We start from the raw sequence: 20,351 nt of genomic DNA, 5'->3' as shown, positions 1-20,351 counted from the left end.
TCTTTCAATTTACGGCTACTATTTGTTCATTAATTTACTTATTTATCTAATAAATAAACGGGGTGTTACAAGTAGAGGAATGATTTAGGAGAGATACCTAGATGAGAACTGGAGGAGCCTACTGAGAGAGTAGTTAGATACCCACGTGAGATAGAGTTGCTTGAGTTCGGTGACACCTATTGAGTGTGAACAAAGCAAATAGAGTTGTAACCTAGAGTGGTTTTACGTGCTGGTCACGATTATTTGATGCCTGAATCCTGCTTGCTCCGTGCTTTGTGGAACTCTCGATGATGGGAGTTAGCTACTAAGTGAATATGATGATATTTAGGAGGTAAATGGTTGGAATCATAAGGATTTCTTCAGCAGCTAATGGCAGAGAAGTGTGAGAACCTAGGAAGAGCCTAGTGAGTGAGCTTAGTTAGACGAGTACGCTAATAGAGGAGAGTGTTTCGCTGTGGAGCGAACACGCATGATGGGATTGGTGATTGAGGAGGTTGAGCAACTATTTAGAAAATCTGGAACGATCCATGTGGAAAGTATGGGTAGATGTGGCAGGTAGTATAGGCTCGTACCACTGAAAGCAGAGGACCCATACTCAAAACAGGGAGAATTCTAGAGGTTTTAAGTAGTAGATTGAGAAGAGATAACATGGTTTGGGTACCATGATTCATACCAGATCAAGAGATGGTCGCAGGGTTTGAGTACCATGATTTGAGGCGACTAGTGCTTCTGGTTTTACCAGTTATCCAGTTGTTGATTAGGTTGAAATCAGATGTGATAGAGTGTGGGGCCATGGGGCATGTTGAACGAGTTTCAATGGAGCATACCGCAAGAAGAAATTGAGTTAATTTCTGAGGGATTTTTGGTGAGATGGCAGTTGGAGTCGCAAGACTCAGGGATGAGTGGAGATGGTGCTTTATGGAGGATTACGGCCTGAGTTGAGTATGCGGCCGATAGTGTAGCTGTCACTTTTTGTGACCAGAGTTGTGCTATTTTCTATGAGAAGCAGAAGAGATATTGAGCTTCCGGTTTCTGAGCTTGGGGTTAAACCCTGTGGGGTAGCATTGGTTACGATCTTTCAACTGGGTATCTGGGTAGTATGTCTACCGCAAGGTAATATTATAGCATGAGAGGGTCATGATTGGGGACTGAGATGGTCAAGGACAAGGATATACCATATTTGAGGATAGTAGGGCATATGTTAGCAGTAATGTCAGGTGAACCACATGAGTATATTGGGGCGGTGGCACTCATTGTCTGTGATGAATATTGAGTATGGGAGTGAGGTCTCTGATCTCATGAGAATTCTCATGATCGGACGATGGTTGGAAAGTCAAAAATGAGGAGTATGATGGTTCATTAATTTTCAAATTGAGAGTTGTGATGACTACGTGACAGTTGAGATGTCTGGTAGTGTGTCATTATGAGATTGGAATGACGTTGGGAGAATACTTGAGGAATTAGAAACGAGGTGTGTTATTGCGCATTACTTCCAGATTGAGAGTCAGTACTGTGTCAGGACAGTCGGAGTATCCGACGGTGTGTTGGTATAAGGCATTCAAGATGACTATAAGTAGTCACATTTGGGAGGATTCTGAGGTTTTGTCTGAAATGTGAGATATTTGGAGTTGCTTGGATTCCATCGGGAAGATCATTGAATGATTGCGCGGTTCATTTCAGGGGTCAAGTGTAATATACCTGGTGAAACAGTCTAAGGAGTAGATTGTCGGTATGCCTGCGATGATGGTTCGAACCCTGAATAGGGGAAGATCCAGGTATTTTATTGAAGGAACAAATATTTACTCAGCAACGGTTAGAGAACTGGATATCGAGACCTGCAGTACGAATGCGTGAGACCATGGTTATTAGTGATCAAGGCGAAGTGCAGAGCGGGGTAATGCATGATATACATGTTCATGAAATGATGGATGTATCCTTGACAGGTGGCCGCCGACCAGGGAAATCTATTAAGGTCAATAACTTTTCCAGATTGCAAATGTTTGGTTTCAAGGCGGATGGATTGTTCAGGTTTGGAGTCGCTTGGCAAAGTATCAGTTCGATGTAAGGATGGTTATCTGCAATTCGGGAAGGATAGCAGTTGTTTGTAGCAACCAACTTCAGGATCGGTATGAGTATTCCTGCACAGGTTTTGAGCAATAGAGGAAGGAGTTTTAGATTTCCATCAATATGTTCCGAGTCATTAGTGACTCCTCTGTGTTCCAAGTTGAGGGTCAGAGTATTTCGAAGTTGCGAATTGTGCGAGACGAAGATCGGTGGTGGAGTCGAGATATTGTGAGATTTTGGTAGGATACATTGCGGTATCCGAGTGTGATTCCATGGATTATGGATAAGTGGTTAAGACAATGCATTGTGAGGTTCTGTGATGGCGTACCGAGGTATTTGAGTATGAGGCCCTAAAAATTTAAGATTATTTTGAGACTTGAGTCAAGAGATGGAAAGTGGAGTACCAAGTGACGACGGTCCCAGTGGGGACCCTTCAGCTAACAGTCGTCAAGCAAAGGTATTCTAGAGTGTAAATTGCAACAATAAAAGTGTTGGTTATGACGGTTGTCGCCAGGAGTGGTGATGCTTAACCAGGGTGGGTGTATGTACCTATCTATGTTAGTCGTGGAGTATTCGATAGTGAACTCAGTGGGGTGATGATTCGGGGATGAGATTAAAGGGGATAAGAGAGTGAGTGGATCCGAGTTGGATTAATCACTTCGGATTATCTGGGGAAAACCATGGAGTGAGCCCATGGCAAGTCAGTGAGAGAGAGTGTTGTTATACTACCGGGAGCTGTAGTGTTCACTAGTCAGCGAGAGAGTGTTGTGATACTACGAGGAGCCGTAGTATTCATGAGTTAGTGAGAGAGTGTCGTAAGCCTGCGGGGAGCCGTAACCTTCACAAGATAGTGTGAGGGAATGTTATGGTACTATGGGAGCAGTAGTATTCGCTATGTCAGAGCATGGCGCAGAAGTGTTTTAGGCATGGTAGCCTTATTCTTTGAGTTTCGGGAACCTGGTGGTCGGATCAGGGGCGAGACTGTGGTCTCCATGCCTATCGGGGATCGTCATATTCTAAGTTAAGTTGTGGTTATCGCAATCGAGAGGAATTGGAGGAGTAATGTACGCGTGGGTTGCAGGTCATGGGTCATGGATTGAGTGCCTCATTGGGACGAGCAGTCCCAACTCTATGTTGGACCAAACTCTTGAGTTTGAGCTTGGTTTTGGTGGTGTATTGAGTAGGTGAATGAGATTTTGGATTCAGAGATGGGCTTCATTTTGAGGGGTATTGTGTGTCATCTGATGTCTTTGACCTGGGTGGGTCAGTTCGCTTGTATGGTAAGGACTGCGGGATGCATAGGACTAGGAAGTAGACGACAGAGGTCGAGGGTGAGACAATTTTCGTATTCGCTTAAGGTAAAGCGAACTTTGTGACTTGTGTGTCACACTGGGATGAGAGAGTTGTTGTGTGAAAGAAGTCAGTGAGATTTTTTTGGGACATGCAAAGGGAAACCTTCGGAGGTTCAACTGTGGGGGTGAGAGTTGACCTGGTGCTCAGTGTTGAAAGGGAAATCTGAGAAGGAGCTGAGGCTTATGATTATTAGATGTTATAGGATGCTTTTGAGCAAGCATGATCATTTTCTTGTGTTTGAGGGCGGGGTGCTGAGAGTTCTTTGTTCGGATGGGATTTCGATTGCAGTACATTGGATGGTTCCCTGGTGTAATGTGACCCTTTCACTCCTGGGAGTATGATATGGAGTGCTTAGTATGTCTAGTGTGAGTGATCGGTGAAAAGTTATTGGGCTTTGACTTGTCTCTATCAATTGCTACGAGAGAATAGAGGGGAAATGAGTTTTCAGGGTCCATTATTCGAGGAGCGAATAACATGGTGATAGCTTGAGAGGGTGACCTAGCAGTGAGACAGGCCACTAGAGTTTTCAGATTCTGGTGAGTCATAAGGGATATCGTAGCGGTAGGATAGTATGTCCTCTTCCGGGTTTGGGAGTTCCAATTTGGTTTTAGGTGTCTATGAAGGAAAATAATGGTGTGGTATGAGATCCTTCGGTGGTACTTTTCGGGTTGTTGGGTTCGATCTATGTGACGTTGAGAAGAGATTTCGAGGGCGAAATCTTATTCAAGTGGGGGAGAATTGTAACATCCGGACCTTTAGATGCATTAATGTGTGTGGTTAACCTTGATATGTATGGAGTGACTCGATGAATTGTGAGTCCGACTCGCCGAGTCGGGTCGGGTTGGCCATGTGGAATAAATGAGTGGACTCGACGAGTCAGAGAGCTGACTCACCGAGTAGGTGTTGGGCAGAGAAACCCTAATTTCCTGGGGTTGGAGCTTATTTAAAGGAACTTATAGCCTCATTTGTGGCTACCTTCCCTTGAGAGCAAACCCTAAACAACCTTTGAGCTTATATATATATATATATATATATATATATATATATATAGAGAGAGAGAGAGAGAGAGCCTTGCTATTTATGATTGCTTGGTGCATCTTGTGAAGAGAAGAGAAGATTTCCAAGCCGAGGGACATGAGGGTGTTGCTAGATCTGAGGTTGTTTCACTTCAAAGCTTCTAGGAAAGGTATAAAGCTTGCACCTTTCTCATCATTTTGTATAGATCTCATGATTTTGTGAATCTAGGGTTTTTCCACCCAAATAAGAGGGCCTTGAGTGTTTCATGCTCATTGTGAGGGTTGAACTTCAGATCTGGACCATGTGAGGTCCTTAGAGTCCAAAACTCCCTGCTTTATCCAACCATCATAGTGATCTTGAGTGAAAAACCCTATTTGGGGTGTGTTTTGGCATTTTAAGCTCAAAATGCCATGCATGAATGTAAAGCCCGTGACTTTACGTGATTGATGAGACTTAGGAGTGTAGATCTAGAGTTTGGGAAGGTTCTCTGCCTTGTAAACGCCTGAATGAGATATAAGTCTGAAGGGACTCGCCGAGTCCATGGCCTGACTCAACGAGTTGGTGAGGGTTGGTCCCGATGGGTCTAATTGTGCGATAAATCGACAAGTTGGGGGTCAACTCGACGAGTTGAGCTAGACTTTCTTGAGACTTCTAAGGAAACAAGGGGACTCGACGAGTCACAAGAGTGCACTCGACGAGTCGGGTCAAACATGGACTGTTGACTTGAGTTTGACTTCTATTGACTTTAGAGTTGGTCAACATTAGTAATGGAGACCTCGGTAAAATGGTCTTTTACCCAATCCGAGAATTAGAGAGAAAAGAATAACTTTCGGTTAGGTAGAGTCGAGAATCGAGTATTAGTTAGAGATGTTTACCCTATGTGTTAGGCAGTGGCTAGTTCGAGATTCGAGTTCGAGGAAAATGTGCTTGCTGCTAGCAAGGTGAGTCTTCCCACTATACTTTACCTAGAGTAGTACTTATGTGTGACCGGAGGGTCTTATATGCTTACATTGAGTATCATATTATCCTTCCTTACGTTGTATGTTGTGCATTATGTTTTTATGATTTATGTTATGTGGAGCTTTACAGATCGGACCGGAGGGTCCAAGAAACCGTGGGACCGGAGGATCCCACTGAGACACATTTACCAGGGGGTCTTGCAGTGCTATAGCCTCGATTGGCTAATAAGCTGTGTGTGTGTGGTATTTTGGGGAACTCACTAAGCTTTGTGCTTACCGTGTTATATGTTATGTGTTTCAGGTTTTTCTCAAGATCGTGGGAAGGCACTGACTTGATTGTACACACCAGTGAAGGAGTTATGTTTTAAAGATCCTGGATTTCAATCAAACAGTTATGGAGTTGTGATTAGTAAATTAAATAAATGAGATTTTATGAAATGTGTTATGAGAACTATGCAATTTTAAATGAAAATTTTATTTGAAAATTTATGGTGTTACATCCACAACCTTAAGGTATATAATTCCTCGAATTTATAGCTTTTGGAGTGGGTCACGCCGTGAGATATGGTGGTCGTCGTGAGTATTACTTGAGCAGTTGACCGCATTTTTTTAGTCTCACGATGTGAGGCATAAGTCTCACAACGTGAGGACAAACAAATGACTCAAAACCTTAATATTTCAGGAATTTAAGGAATGAGAGGTTAGGGTTGCACATCCCCAGCCTCTTTCACCCTGTATGACTCCTGGAAACCTTGATTTCGACCCTCTTGAAATCCTTGATCATTCTTGGTGTTTTGCTTACTTGAATAAGAGGAAAAGAAGAGAAAGAAGTATCATTATGGTGGACGTTGCAAGGAAGCATCATTATCATCAGCTCTTTCTTTGTTGGACCCTTTGTAAGTGCCAAGACTCAAACTTTATCTTTTTTCATGGCTAGATCTAGGATTATAGGCCCATTTCATTAAGTTGTAGCTAGTGGGAGTGAAGACGATCCAGAAAGTTAGCAACTTTAAGGATTCAAATGGTCTTTTGAGTGATATATCTTTCAGATCTGGAAGTTGGTGAAGTATTAGAGGCTCACATGAGAATTTGAGAGTATATTTCTACTTCTGACCAAAAATGGTGTAGGGACATGCATGGTGCATGCATGTTTATAAAGCAAGCGTTTTTACAAACCATTAGGGTCCCTTTAAGCTTTTGTAAGTGTTGAAATTGAAGGTTGAACGGATTAAGAACGTTGAAACGTTGGTTTAGGCTTCAGATCGTTCTCACGACGTGAGACATGAGGTCGTGACTCGTCCCATGCTAAGTTGTTTGAGTCAAGAGCAAGTCATTGAATCAGAACAAGTGACTCTCACTACGTGACTAAGGATTGGCAATGATGTGAGACACGATGTTGGGTCTTAGGCCTTGTTGGGCGACTAGTTTTCTGAATCTGGGACATTGATAGTCTTTCAGGACTTTTCTATTTGGGCCCCTATGGGGCTTTCGGTGCCCTTTAGGAATTGGGCCACTATTAGGCTTTAGTATGATTGGGTTTGGGACTCTATTATTAGGCCCAAAAAGGGAAGGGTAAAATGGTCTTTTAGCCTAGGATTGGGGATTAAAGACTTAGACTCTTGGATATAGTCTATGCCTTAATTTTTAGGTAGGATGTTATTTGATTATATTTAGTGCAGAGATTTCCCGGATTAGCAGCCCGAGTATTTATCTATTTTTTCAGTAGTTTGTGGTGAGTCACCTCCCAGTGTTTAGCGGGTCGAAGACACCAATTTCCACCAACGGAATATGGTTATATGTATGCTAGTTGTCTGTGTAACCTTGCATGTGTGTATGTGATGTATGTATGTTGGGCAAGGCCTGATGAGTTAGTTGGACGTGGCCCATCACATGGTACAAACAGATATGTTCCGAGCGGAACCCGAAGCTGGGTTGGCCCTGATGGTTTTGGGGCATGGCCCGTTGAATGTTTGATATGTATGGTATGAGGTATTTTGGGAACTCACTGAGCTGCATGCTTATGTTTTTCAGTATTTAATGATGCAATGCAATGTATATATGTTGCCATTTCCATATCAAAATAGCGATACTTGAACGCTCAACCTTTGGTTGAGGGGCACATATCCATCAACTTTTGATATTGCTTGACTATAAGCTCCTTGGTCTACAACCACTAATTACGTAGCATATTTTGTAGAAGAATAGCTATAAATTTTGATTCCATAGCGACTTTTTGGAGCTAACCAAGATTTAGCTACAAAATGCAATTATGTAGCTATTTTTGTAAACAAATAGCTATGACCACCCATTTTGTACCATATTCCGTAGTAGAATAGCTATAAATTTTGATTATGTAGTAACTTTGTGTAGCTATTTAGGATTTTTCTTATATTGATTGTGTGTGTCTTTTCAGTCTGGATACCAACATTTTACATTTTTTGTTTCGGTTTCTAGTTTTCCACAACTAAATAGCGAAATCTCCAGAAAGTCTCAAAATTTTGGTGTAGTTTATGTAAAAATCACAAATTTTATTTTGTTTACAAAAAAAATCAATTATAAATTATATTTTACCCGGTTACATCCAGAAAAATCTTATTATTTGGGTCAGTTTATGAAAAAGTATTATTTTATTTTTTACTTTAACTATTTTATCCTTTCACTAAAAATCTTGAAATTTCTTGGTTCAAATTTTGAACAGAAATAAACGTCATTAAGCTCTATAAATCTAAGGATCAAAGTTTTCTATAACCAATTATTTGCCACAAACAATGACGTAAACATTATTTTGAACTCTTCATTGTCTATATAATCTCTTTCTCACAAAAATTAATGCTACAAGTATTATAACATATTTAAATTATGTGTTGAACATATTATTACAATTGATCTAAGAATAAATCAAAGGGAAACCTACTGTTATGTTTATATGGTCTTTTTTTTGTTTTACACATGAATCTTTAAAGTGAAGTTGTGATTATAGAAGATTAGAAGTGAATCCATAGAAAAACAAACAATGCATTGCTTACGGTCTTGGTGCTTTTGAGCTCCGAAATATAAATTTATTGACTTTTGCAGTAATTGATCCACGAAGGAATTGTTCATAGACGTTTAAGATTGAAGGATAAAACTAATGATTTTCCCTAGAATTCATATAATTTCACAAAACCTACTATTGTATTTATTTATTTTTTTGTCATCCGTTAATAATTTCTTATAAAAACATAAAAATTCGTTTTCATTTAACCTACTTTTAAGTAGATTGTAATAAAATGGTATGTACATAAATTGAATATCTTATAATAGTTATAAATGTTGGAATTGAAGTACATGGACAATGATGAATTCAAATTGATGCTAAAATCATTTTTTTTTGCCAAAAATTGGTTATAGAAGACCGATCCTTAGTTTTAGGTGGATTAATGACTTTTATTCATATTCATACTTTAAACCAAAAACTTTTAAATTTTTGCGAAAAGATAAAATAGTTTAAGTAAAAAAAGTGGGATTTTTTTTCATAAACCGACCTAAATAATGAGACTTTCATAAAACTTGGATTTTTTTCATAAATCAAACCAAAATATTGAAATTTTTCTGAAAATTTCCATAACAAATGTGATTAACATAAATGATATATTAAGATCTATCTAAAATGATGCATTAAAAATTTAATAAAAGTAAGAAATGAAAAAATTAGGTAACGTGTGATTAACATAAAAATAATTTGTATATAAAAATTTCTGGTTATTTTTAAACCCATCTCGAAACTATTTCAGAACAATATATTGTTTTGCATCGGTTTCGGTTAGGTACTTTTTTTTTTTTTGAGATGTATCTCAGCCTGTATTGTATTTTGGTACCGGTAATTTTTTTTTTTGGGATGCTAAGATCTATCTTTTTATTCATGTCTAGTAGGATTAATTTGTGCGCCTCTATTTCTACACGAGCCATAAATTTTTACTCGTACCAAAAACTATATCCGTTTTGAGTCGTATTCTTATCATTCGACCAAACTAAACAGTAGAGTTTTTGTAAGTGTGACATTATGCTAAAAACAAACCCATTTGATATTTCTCTAAATGTAAAACACAAACCTAACACCCATGTAAAAAAAGACATTCTTGTTATTACATATTACAAAAAGTACTTATGCGTATAGGGAAATAATCTTGTTTTATTGTTTGCATTTCCGTTTATTTATCACTCTTTATCATAAACTGCATCTTTTTGACACATTGCCTTCAGTGAAATGCTAATGCTTCAAAGAGGCACCACTCAACTTTTCTGATCACTTGCAAAGGGAAGCCAGAACACGACGTGGCGGCTTTAGTAGTGGTCTCCGGCCATGTAGAACCATCAAATTATTAATAAGCAGAATATCGCCTTTCTTCCATGGTATGGTAACACACTCTTCTTCCACAATCTTGAAGTAGTCTTCCACAGCATGATCAGGCACAGGGTCGCCATTACCGATCTGCACGGTTTTACCCCCCGCGCTACTAAACGTTTTGCCCGCAGGGTCACTATAAGTAACTGCAATAGTGTTGAACCATGTTTTCCGGCGACTCTCTTTGTCAAACCTGATGGCTGGCAGTGGAGTTGATGTAAGTTTAACAGCATTCCCAATCCATTCCAGCTTTAGCCCAAGCTTTGCTGCCCTGTCAATGGAGGAATCTCTTGAGCCATGCATCTTTTTGAATAAAGTTGGTGTACGTTAATTGTATGTAATGTAATTTGTGAAGAAAATAAACATACCTTTCCTCAGCAATACTCTTGTCATCGGTGTTGAATTTTGACTTCCAGTTACGACCGGTGAAAGATGATGGATCGTCTTCATCGTTGATTACGTCTGTATACGACAATCCATGCTTCTCTAGTTGTGCAACAAATTCAGGGTGCTTCTCTTTCATCTTTTCGTATATGATATGACTCAAAACTATCGGAGTTTCTCCCCCTTTTCCTGGTTCTTCATCACAATAGAAAAATACCTTCGTGGGGAAATCAGGAGCCTGTAAATGCATGAACATGTGAGCACTGAGTTGTAATTAAAAAAAAAAATCTTTTGCTAAAAAGTTTAGTAAAGAAGTGCGAAAGCTTTGAGCTGAATGAAATCGTAGTCTCGAACGCAATGATGCTGAATTAACATAAAGTGCCAATTAAGCTAGCCAGTTAGGTTCGCCAACTGTTATCATGAAAAACAAGATTCATATAATCGAGAAATTTACGTAAGACATCTCGTGATGGAAAGGAATTCCCATATGGGGAGGAGATTCATTTGCGGTGTAAACACGGCCAACGACCTTCGTCCGAGGGGCTATGCCACCGAAGTAGGGAAACTCAACGTAGGAGAAAGCTTTGACAACTTGATCGAAGTCAGAAGGTGAGGCGACAGGGAAGCCTCGGAAGAGAATAGCACCGGTTTTCTGGAGAAGAGACTCCAGCCATACCTTCTGAGCTCTAATCGCTTCTTCAAAATCATGGAGTTCAACTGCAGTAGGATCAGTGTTATGGTTTGGGGATAACACCGCTGGGAAAAGAACACCATCGTCCTGGGTTTTTTGCTGAGGTAACTTTACATCTTGGAAGAATTTTCCGGTGACAGCTGCTACCATTTTTTGAGAAGATTGACGTTTTGTATACTGGTGCTTCATATAGATATAGTTCCTTTGATGTATGTTTGATGTCTTTTTCTTTAGGTAGTAACTATGGTACTTAGGCCAGCCTCCTGCTGGTTGTATCTTCATCATTTTGTTTATTTTAGTATACATATCCGCCCCTCTAAGACAATGTATTCCTGTGGTTGATTCTGACTCCATGGATTATTATCCGGGGATGATATATATAACCTTCATAATGATAATATGTTATGATTACATCATATAACTATTTAAGAGTCCGTTTATAAGAGTCCCACGTACTTATTAGAGGTCCATTATAATGGGTCCCATGTATTTATTACATATTTTACAAATAGTTTTCGATGGTAAAAATTTTATGTTTAGGTCTTTATGATGCTTTCATGTCTCTTCCGTATTTGTCCATTAGATAGAGAAACGAATAGTTGGGCTTCGATCCTTGGATATGAAGCAGGATCCCTTCCATTCAAGGACTTGGGTGCTCGAGTGGTACCAACATGAATGTCATTGAAAACCGCATGCACAGACCCACAAGTGTAAATAACATTGATGGAATGACTAATTTTTTTTAGGAAATTGTCTTAAAAGTCTAAATATCTTCGGAGAAGTTTCATTTTAGTCTTAATTTTTTTAAACATAAAATTATTGATTATTTCATTTTGGCTCAAATTAACAAAAGTTTTTTTTTTCTTTTAAGAGATGAGGGAATCATTCCCTCCGAACCCACTGAAACCACTGTTACATCAATTTTTGTTTATTTTTTCATCTTTTCCAACCTACAACATACGGAAATCTTATCTTTCTCAACCCACACAACTAAAAAAAATACAAAACAACTAAGGTACATATTTTAAAACAGATAGTACAAGAGAAAATGAGAGAGAGAAAGTAGAGAGAGATGATGATGTGGGTTAGTGAAACCGATTAAACAGCCCGTTGAAACGGGAGTGATACCGGCGTCAACTCTATTGTCAATTAAAATTTTACCTTGATTGTTTTGTATTTTTTTTTTTAATTGAATCGGTTGAGTGGGTTCAAAAAGATAGGATTTCCGTGTATTGTGGGTTGGTAAATATGAAAAAAAATAAAAGAAAAAAAATGATGTGACAGTAGGTTTAGTGGGTTGGGAGGGAATGACTCCCTCCTCCGTAACATGAAATTACAAATTATTGTATAAAATCAAAATAATTGTGACTTTTCTGTTTAAAAAATAAAATTTGAGACTAAAACGAAACCTTTTCGAAAATATTGAGACTTCTCTGACAATTTTCCTAAAATTTTCCGGTCTTGAATTGTAACGACCGAAAATACAAGCAATTTTAAATTTTTCAAAAACATCTCGATTCCATTAATTCATTACAAAAAGGGTTTTCAATACAAAACATTTAACGTGTTCCCAGAATCACACACTACAAAATCATGAGGAGCGGTACGATCACGCCTTCGCCTTGCCACGATCTCCTGAAGAACCTGAAAAACATGAAACCACAACTGTAAGCCCGAAAGCTTAGTGAGATATCCCCAAAATACCAACCATAAATACCATACACGCATAACATGCCATAACATATCCGATCACAGAACAGCCATGCACTTCGGGTCTACTGTGTGACTGGTCCGCCGCACCGGCCTACAGTCCACCTGGTCTACCCTCTGAGTCTATCTACATCCATCGAGTCTAAAGTGTGATTGGTCCGCCCGGTCCCGGGCCTTCAATCCACCTGGTCCACTCTCTGAGTCTACAGTATGACTGGTCCGCCCGCGCCGGGCCTTCAGTCTATCTGGTCCACTCTCTGAGCCTTCGGCACGTCTGGTCCGCCCTTTCGGGGCCTACAGCCTATCCGGACCGCTCGCTGGGCCTTCGGGACAACCGGTCCGCCCTGGGTATCTTGGCCTACAGCACGCAGCTGGACCTGCCTCAACCCAACTCCAGTCCAAACAACCATGTGCACATATACATACAATCATATAGCAATTCACAGGCAACAGGCAGATCAAACAGATCGCGTAGCATATCATCCTCCTAACCAGGATACCGACCTAACAGGTCACTAGCATAGCATCTCCCTATCTCTCAGGATACCGATCTCACATAGGTCTCTATAGACCATCCTAGCTCTCAGGATGCAAACATAACGTAGCAACAACATAACAACAACTACCCGGATCTCAATCCGATAAGGGCCGACCTTGGTGCCTTACACCCTGTTGAAATAGTGAGGATAACTCACCTCGAAACTGCCGACTGAACAGACAACCCGAACTGCCCCGATCACTGATTCGATCTCCACCACTGGACAACCGCCAATGCACTGAACTCAAAACAACAATCAACAATTACCAAAATGCCCCTGGAAACCACTGGTCAACCCTTGGTCAAAGACAAGGTCAAAGTCAACTCCTGACTGACCCTACTCGCCGAGTCAACCCTATGACTCGCCGAGTTCCCATAATCAGAACTTCACTCAATCCGCGACCTAACTCGCCGATTCACCCCGAGACTCGTCGAGTTCAACAACTCTGAGTCCACTCGCATACAACTCACCGAGTCATCCCTTGACTCGCCGATTCTCGACTCGACCAGAAAAATATTGGACTCTTCGACAAGACTCGCCGAGTCCAAGAACAGACTCGCCGAGTCTAAGGCTATCATCAACCTACTCACCGAGTTGTTCATACAACTCGCTGAGTTCCAGGCTATCTTCATCCGACTCGCCGAGTTGTTCTTCCAACTCGTCGAGTCCCAGCTCATCTTCAAGCAACTCGTCGAGTTCACCTATGTGACTCGCCGAGTACCACTGATCTGAATCCATTAAGAAGCATTCCAGGCCATGCGATTGATCCAAAACATAGATCTAGCCTCATACAACTCATCCATCATGTAAAGTGGCAAACTTTACGTGAATCCAAAGAGATCTAGGCCTTATTCACTTATAACTAGGGTTTGGGACATGCAAGCTTCACTAAACACTCCAACATAGGGACTTTCATGCTCTCTGATTCTTCTGCATTCCAGATCTGAGGTAGCAACCTCAGATCTAACCTCTAGACTTCCAATTACATCCATAGACAAGATCCCACAAACCCCAAAATGAAAAAACAACATACAATCAGTCCAAGAACGAGATATTACCTCCAATGGACGCCCCAACTGCTATAAAATTCGATTCCAAGCAAAGCCCCTTGCCCCAAGCCTTCAATCTCACAAAATTCCTTCAACAAACTCCTCAAATGCTCCAAATACACTCCAATCTTCTTCGATCGCACTTTCTAGGGTTTCTGGACTTCAAAGGGGAATAAAGAGGCCGGGGGAAGGGTATAATGTTCTTTAAATAGGGCTCAACCCCGAGGATTAGGGTTTTCTCCACTCAGCGCCTACTCGCCGAGTCCATCTCACTAACTCGCCGAGTCGGCTACTTAACACGCGACCCAGTCGCGACTCTACTCGCCGAGTCCATCCATGGACTCTCCGAGTCACTTCTTCCCAAATAACACTTTTAGCCCCTTCAACTCTACTCTTGCTATTCCGGGATGTTACAATTCTCCCCCACTTGCATTAGGCTTCGCCCTCGAAGCCTACAGCAACTCAACTTCCAAGATACACCCGCAACGCGCCACCTGGCCTCAACCAGACCAGGTCCCTCAAGGCATACCCAAACGAAACTCAAACGCACTTTCCCTTTCTCACGGTATCCTGACCACCGTCTCAAATCGGGCACCGGATTCACCCTCTGATAACTTCACTTAATCATTGAGTACTACTCATAATGCAACACTGCTCCAAATCACAACCATCACTCGACTCATAAGGCTAGAAAACCATGAACCATCGAATCCCCGATCCGAATCTCACTCTATCCATTCCGTGACGACGGAAAGACTCCTTCTCTTTCTCAGAGCAACTCCCACGAGTTCTCCTCTTGCAATTGCATACACATGCTGAACTAGCTCTAGCACCCTCAGGTTTGGAAAACCCGATACACTGATGATATCCTCCAACATCCCCCAGGATGAACCACTAATACACACCCAATACCCTGATCAGAACCACACTGAGAGCCCAAGACTCTCTCCCTGCATCCCTTCCGAGTCTCTTGGCTCTATATCTACGGAATTCCCTCCGCGATCTCAGCAAACATCCCAAACTGGATGAGCTTTTATTCCACTGCCTCAAACACGCTGCTCAATAACCATACTCGAATTACCCTATTCATAACTCTGCTCTGCCGCTTTCACTTCTGCGAACTTGCACTCCCTCTCGGAGTTACACACTTCTCTCACTTCCTTTTCCAAGGAATCCACTTGGCCATATAGCCACTTCAACAAGTGCCACGGTGCTCGCCCAATGCTACACCACCCTTTAGCGTATCCGCTATCCATCCAACACACATACTCTGACTCTCGTCGCAGGGACTCTCAAGCCCATGCACTAACTCCACTAATCAAGCTCACTACCCGGGGCCAAACCTTCTAATGCAAACGCACTGCAACGAACACAATCCATATCCTCAAACTGATCCAACAATACCTGCAGAGTCTTCAGCATGACTGGACCGCCTCACCAGGCCTTCAGCCCATCTGGACCACTCTCTCAGAACCTTCAGCCAATCTGGACCGCTCTCAGTGCCTACAGTTTGACTGGACCGTCCTCCGAGCCTTCGGCCTGACTGGTACGCCTACCGGCCCTCAGTCTATCCGGACCGCTCAACTAGCATTCAACATTCCGGGCTATCCTCCCAGAAAATCTCCCATGCATACCGTTCTAGCCCTCGAGGGGTTCCGAACTCTAACTCCATCATACATACTTGATCCCGGCCTGCTCCCAGGCCCTCCACAATCAAATGCCCTAGGTCTGTATCCTGCCCCACATGCTCGACACTTACTCCTATCAGCCTACACTCTGGGCTGACAGAACACTTGCTGAATCCCAACAGCTAAGCACCCTCAAATACTCATCAATCTCCCGGAGAATTTTCCAATTCTTCCCCACTTAAAGCACTGACCAGCAACCACCGGTCGCCATCAATGACCTTCCAGAACAACCCAGCACAAAGAGAACACTTACACACTGACTGCTTCCCACAAGCATAAACAACCCTCAGCAAAACACATCTCCTCACTGATCAAACCGCTCAAAAGAATCTGATCTCTAATTATCCATTCCACGAATGTAGATGCTACCCGACATTCAACCTAATGCCGCATCTCCACTAATAACCCTTACGAATGCTAACCAACGACAACACCAAAACACCAAACTATAATCATACCAAACCCTCAGGGAACAACGGATACCAAGACGAAAACTCGAAACACAAATTCATAACTCAAACCACAACCCGCAAAACAATAAATACCGCATCGAAATCCACACAAAGATACCAGCACAAACCAATACACCACAAAATCTCAAGATAACAAGACATCAAGAAAGGAACATACCCGCAGCTGTCTCTGGCACTGCCCTGACCTCCTCTGCAACAAGCTGATAAGCACGACCCTGAGCCCTCGGGGGCTCTGCTCCACCCTGACCTCCACCTATGATCCTCAAAGTGGCCGGTGCTGGAGCCTGCACCGATCCTGCAGCAAACTGTGGACAGTTGGCCCTCAAATGTCCAACCTGATGACAATGATAGCAGATCCTCAAATCCCGAACTGGCACTGACTGCCGACAATCCCTCGCATAGTGCCCATCCCTTCCGCACTTGCAGCATGCACCACCGGTCCTACAAACCCCGGTGTGACCCTTCCCACACTTCCCACAAGTGTGGCTGCTCAAATCCCCCACTCTAACATCAACGGTCTTGGACCGCTTTGGCGCCGGTTGCGACTGCACCGGAGCCTGCCTCAACTTACGCACCTGCAACTCAATCTCTAACTCACGCCGCCTAGCGGCCTCCTACAACTCCAACAAGGTCTCGCACCTCTGTGCATACACAAACTGTCTGATATCCCTCTTGAGCATGCTCAGATATCGGGACATCTGGGCCTACTCCGAAGCGAACTCTGGGCAAAACATCGCCCTCTCAGTGAACATCCTGGTAATCTCAACCACCGACTCCGAATCCTGCTTCATCTCAAGGAACTCCTGAGCCAGTCTTTCCCTCTCAACTTGTGGAACATAACGAGTACTGAACCTTTCTCTCAACTGATCCCACGAAACCGCAGCCCTCTGCGCATCCGAAAGTGACCCCGTGGTCAATCTCCACCAATCCTTCGCCCTGAGCGTCAACAGGTTCAGAGCACACCTCACCCTATGATCAGCGGGGCATGAACATGTGAAGAAACACCCCTCCACGTCTGACAACCACCTCATAGCAACAATCGGGTCCTGAACTCCGTCGAATGTGGGAGGCTTCGTCTTATCGAAGTCCCGATACTGAAAACCCTGACTAGCTCCTCCCCCTGCTGCGGCTACAGCTGCTGTAGCCGCCGCGGCAGCCGTCTCAGTGAGAGCCGCATAACGCTCATCAAAATACTCAACCATGGCGGTCTTAATCGACCCAAACAACTCTGGCAACTCAGCCCGGAACAACTCAGCAATCTCGTCACGCAGGATCTCACGAATCCTCGCGTCTAACTCGCTCGTGCTCATCTGACCGATAACATCGGGCGGCACCGATTCGCCCGGAACTCTCTCTCCAGCTCCCGATCCTGACCCGGATCCACTCTCATCATGGCTCGGAATCTCCATACTGAAAAGAAACACCACAAAAAATCTCAGACTCTTCCCACATCCTAGGATCCAACTCTCCCTCTCAACCCACCCTAGAGATCATGGTTTCCCTGATACGCGTATGGGTCCTGTGCTTTCAGTAGTACGGGCCCATACTACCTTCCACACCTACCCACATTTGTATGAAGTACTACCACAAAACCCTAGAGAACATGCATAACAACGATCAACCCTCACCACTAGAGAAACACTAAGAATCTCCCATAAGGGACCCTAGGCTACAGGCATCACAAATCAGGCAACATATCATGAAATCCTGAAGATCCCTAGCCTAACACTAGCATGCTGTTCTATCAAGGCTCAAAAACAAATAACATGCATGGTATTTTGGGGTTACTTACTGGCTCCGGCTGATCGTACCTCCGCGTCCTCCTTTACTCATTTTGAAAACCATTTTTAAATACTCTTTTGAAAACTCTCCTCGATTTGAGACTGGAGTCACACGAATGTTTCTCCAATTCACTCAAACCAAGGCTCTGATACCAACTTGTAACGACCGAAAATACAAGCAATTTTAAATTTTTCAAAAACATCTCGATTCCATTAATTCATTACAAAAAGGGTTTTCAATACAAAACTTTAACGTGTTCCCAGAATCACACACTACAAAATCATGAGGAGCGATATGATCACACCTTCGCCTTGCCACGATCTCCTGAAGAACCTGAAAAACATGAAACCACAACTGTAAGCCTGAAAGCTTAGTGAGATATCCCCAAAATACCAACCACAAATACCATACACGCATAACATGCCATAACATATCCGATCACAGAACAGCCATGCACTTCGGGACTACTGTGTGACTGGTCTGCCGCACCGGCCTACAGTCCACCTGGTCTATCCTCTGAGTCTATCCACATCCATCGAGTCTAAAGTGTGATTGGTCCGCCCGGTCCCGGGCCTTCAATCCACCTGGTCCACTCTCTGAGTCTACAGTATGACTGGTCCGCCCGCGCCGGGCCTTCAGTCTATCTGGTCCACTCTTTGAGCCTTCGGCACGTCTGGTCCGCCCTTTCGGGGCCTACAGCCTATCCGGACCGCTTGCTGGGTCTTCGGGACAACCGGTCCGCCCTGGGTATCTTGGCCTACAGCACGCAGCTGGACCTGCCTCAACCCAACTCCAGTCCAAACAACCATGTGCACATATACATACAATCATATAGCAATTCACAGGCAACAGGCAGATCAAACAGATCGCGTAGCATATCATCCTCCTAACCAGGATACCGACCTAACAGGTCACTAGCATAGCATCTCCCTATCTCTCAGGATACCGATCTCACACAGGTCTAGAACAGTAATTATCAACCAATACAAGACATTAGAATTTTGGTGTGGAAACCTCTAAGAAAATGATAGTAAAACTGCTGGACTACTAAAACCTCTTCAAATCCACTATCACCAATATTTTAGGAATATAAATTCTTCTCTAGATATACTAGAGGTGTACAATAACCATCATATACTTGGAACTAAATCACATCAAATATATGGAATCAAATCAGCAAAAGAGAAAGGATGAAGATCACCAAAAAGTGTTGATGATTTCCAGTAGCAAACTAAAGCGATGATTCCCGAGCCATTGGAGCTGATCTTGACAATTCAACTGTTGGATTTGAAGGCCTCGATGTTAGGAAGCCGCTAGCCGAAAATCAAAGAAAACGGACCATTGGATCTCCAGTAAATTATGAAACGCTGCAGGTATATCTTCAAAAACGGGAATTGAAAAAAGAAACTCTCCTTTTGCTTCTTACTCTTTATTTGGTGGTTGTGAAAATTTTCTTCCTATATAACTTCAGGGCATAAAAAACCCAACAATTCTCCCTCTTTTTGGCCTATGATGAAGAGTTCTCTATCCCAGCAACCGAACAACATATCTTAAACTTCTCACTTACTAAAGCTTTAGTTAACATATCAGAATCATTATCATCAGTATGAACTTTCTCAAGTTCAAACAAGTTATCTTCAATAGCATCTCCAATCCAATGATACCTCACATCAATATTATTTGTTCTTTTGTGAGAATTCTTAGCAAGGTGAATAGCACTTTGACTATCATAAAGAACCACATACTTTTTTTTGTAACATCTGTTTGTCAAAATGCTTTAACTAAAGACTTACCAAGATCAAAGATGAAGTTTTTGGGAAAAACTCTACACTACGATGTGGCATGGCTTAAATAAGTATGTCCTTCTGATGAGCCCTTGGACGTGGCAAGAAAAGGGCTACAACGTGGCAACAGTTTCAGCTTGTGCCCATAATTTTAGGGCTTCTCCCATATTTAAGCACCATCTCCCAAGGACAAGAGCATCCTCTTCAGCCCCAAACCTTCTAAACTCGAAACCCTAGGCTTCTTTGGATGTTTTGGCTCATTTTGGTGTTCTTGGTGGACTTGGAGTGAAAGAGAATAATTTTTTGTGCAAGAATCAAGCAAACAGCTCCTCCCCGTCTTTGAGGTCGTCGGTTTCAAGATCCAACCTTTTTGGTTCATTATTAGTAGATATGGGGTAGTTTTACTTATTTGGATCCTTTAATGAGTTTTGAATGGTCCAATGAGATAAAGTTTGCAACTTTATGGCTTATCTA

The 20,351-nt window shown here is 42.4% G+C and overlaps 1 protein-coding gene across 1 annotated transcript; it reads right to left on the bottom strand.

Annotated features, from left to right (window-relative positions):
• Nucleotides 1-9,277: 9,277 nt before the first annotated feature.
• Nucleotides 9,278-11,195, bottom strand: LOC111877087 (clavaminate synthase-like protein At3g21360). The gene is made up of 3 exons (XM_023873626.2): nt 10,616-11,195; nt 10,146-10,399; nt 9,278-10,048 (listed from the first exon to the last, which is right to left on the bottom strand). The coding sequence occupies exons 1-3, from the start codon at nt 11,156-11,158 to the stop codon at nt 9,679-9,681; spliced, it is 1,167 nt and encodes a 388-aa protein (XP_023729394.1). The 5' UTR covers nt 11,159-11,195; the 3' UTR covers nt 9,278-9,678.
• Nucleotides 11,196-20,351: the final 9,156 nt, after the last annotated feature.

This window comes from Lactuca sativa, chromosome 4, assembly GCF_002870075.4.
Source record: "Lactuca sativa cultivar Salinas chromosome 4, Lsat_Salinas_v11, whole genome shotgun sequence".
Lineage (NCBI taxonomy): Eukaryota > Viridiplantae > Streptophyta > Magnoliopsida > Asterales > Asteraceae > Lactuca > Lactuca sativa.
This window is presented reverse-complemented; position numbering and strand designations above follow the sequence as displayed.

Coding starts and splice junctions, on each gene's coding strand:
- LOC111877087 (XM_023873626.2), bottom strand. CDS start 11,158: ATGTATACTAAAATAAACAAAATGATGAAGATACAACCAGCAGGAGGC. Junction 10,400..10,615: donor TCCATCACGAGATGTCTTAC/GTAAATTTCTCG, acceptor ATGCATTTACAG/GCTCCTGATTTCCCCACGAA. Junction 10,049..10,145: donor AAGAGTATTGCTGAGGAAAG/GTATGTTTATTT, acceptor CTCCATTGACAG/GGCAGCAAAGCTTGGGCTAA.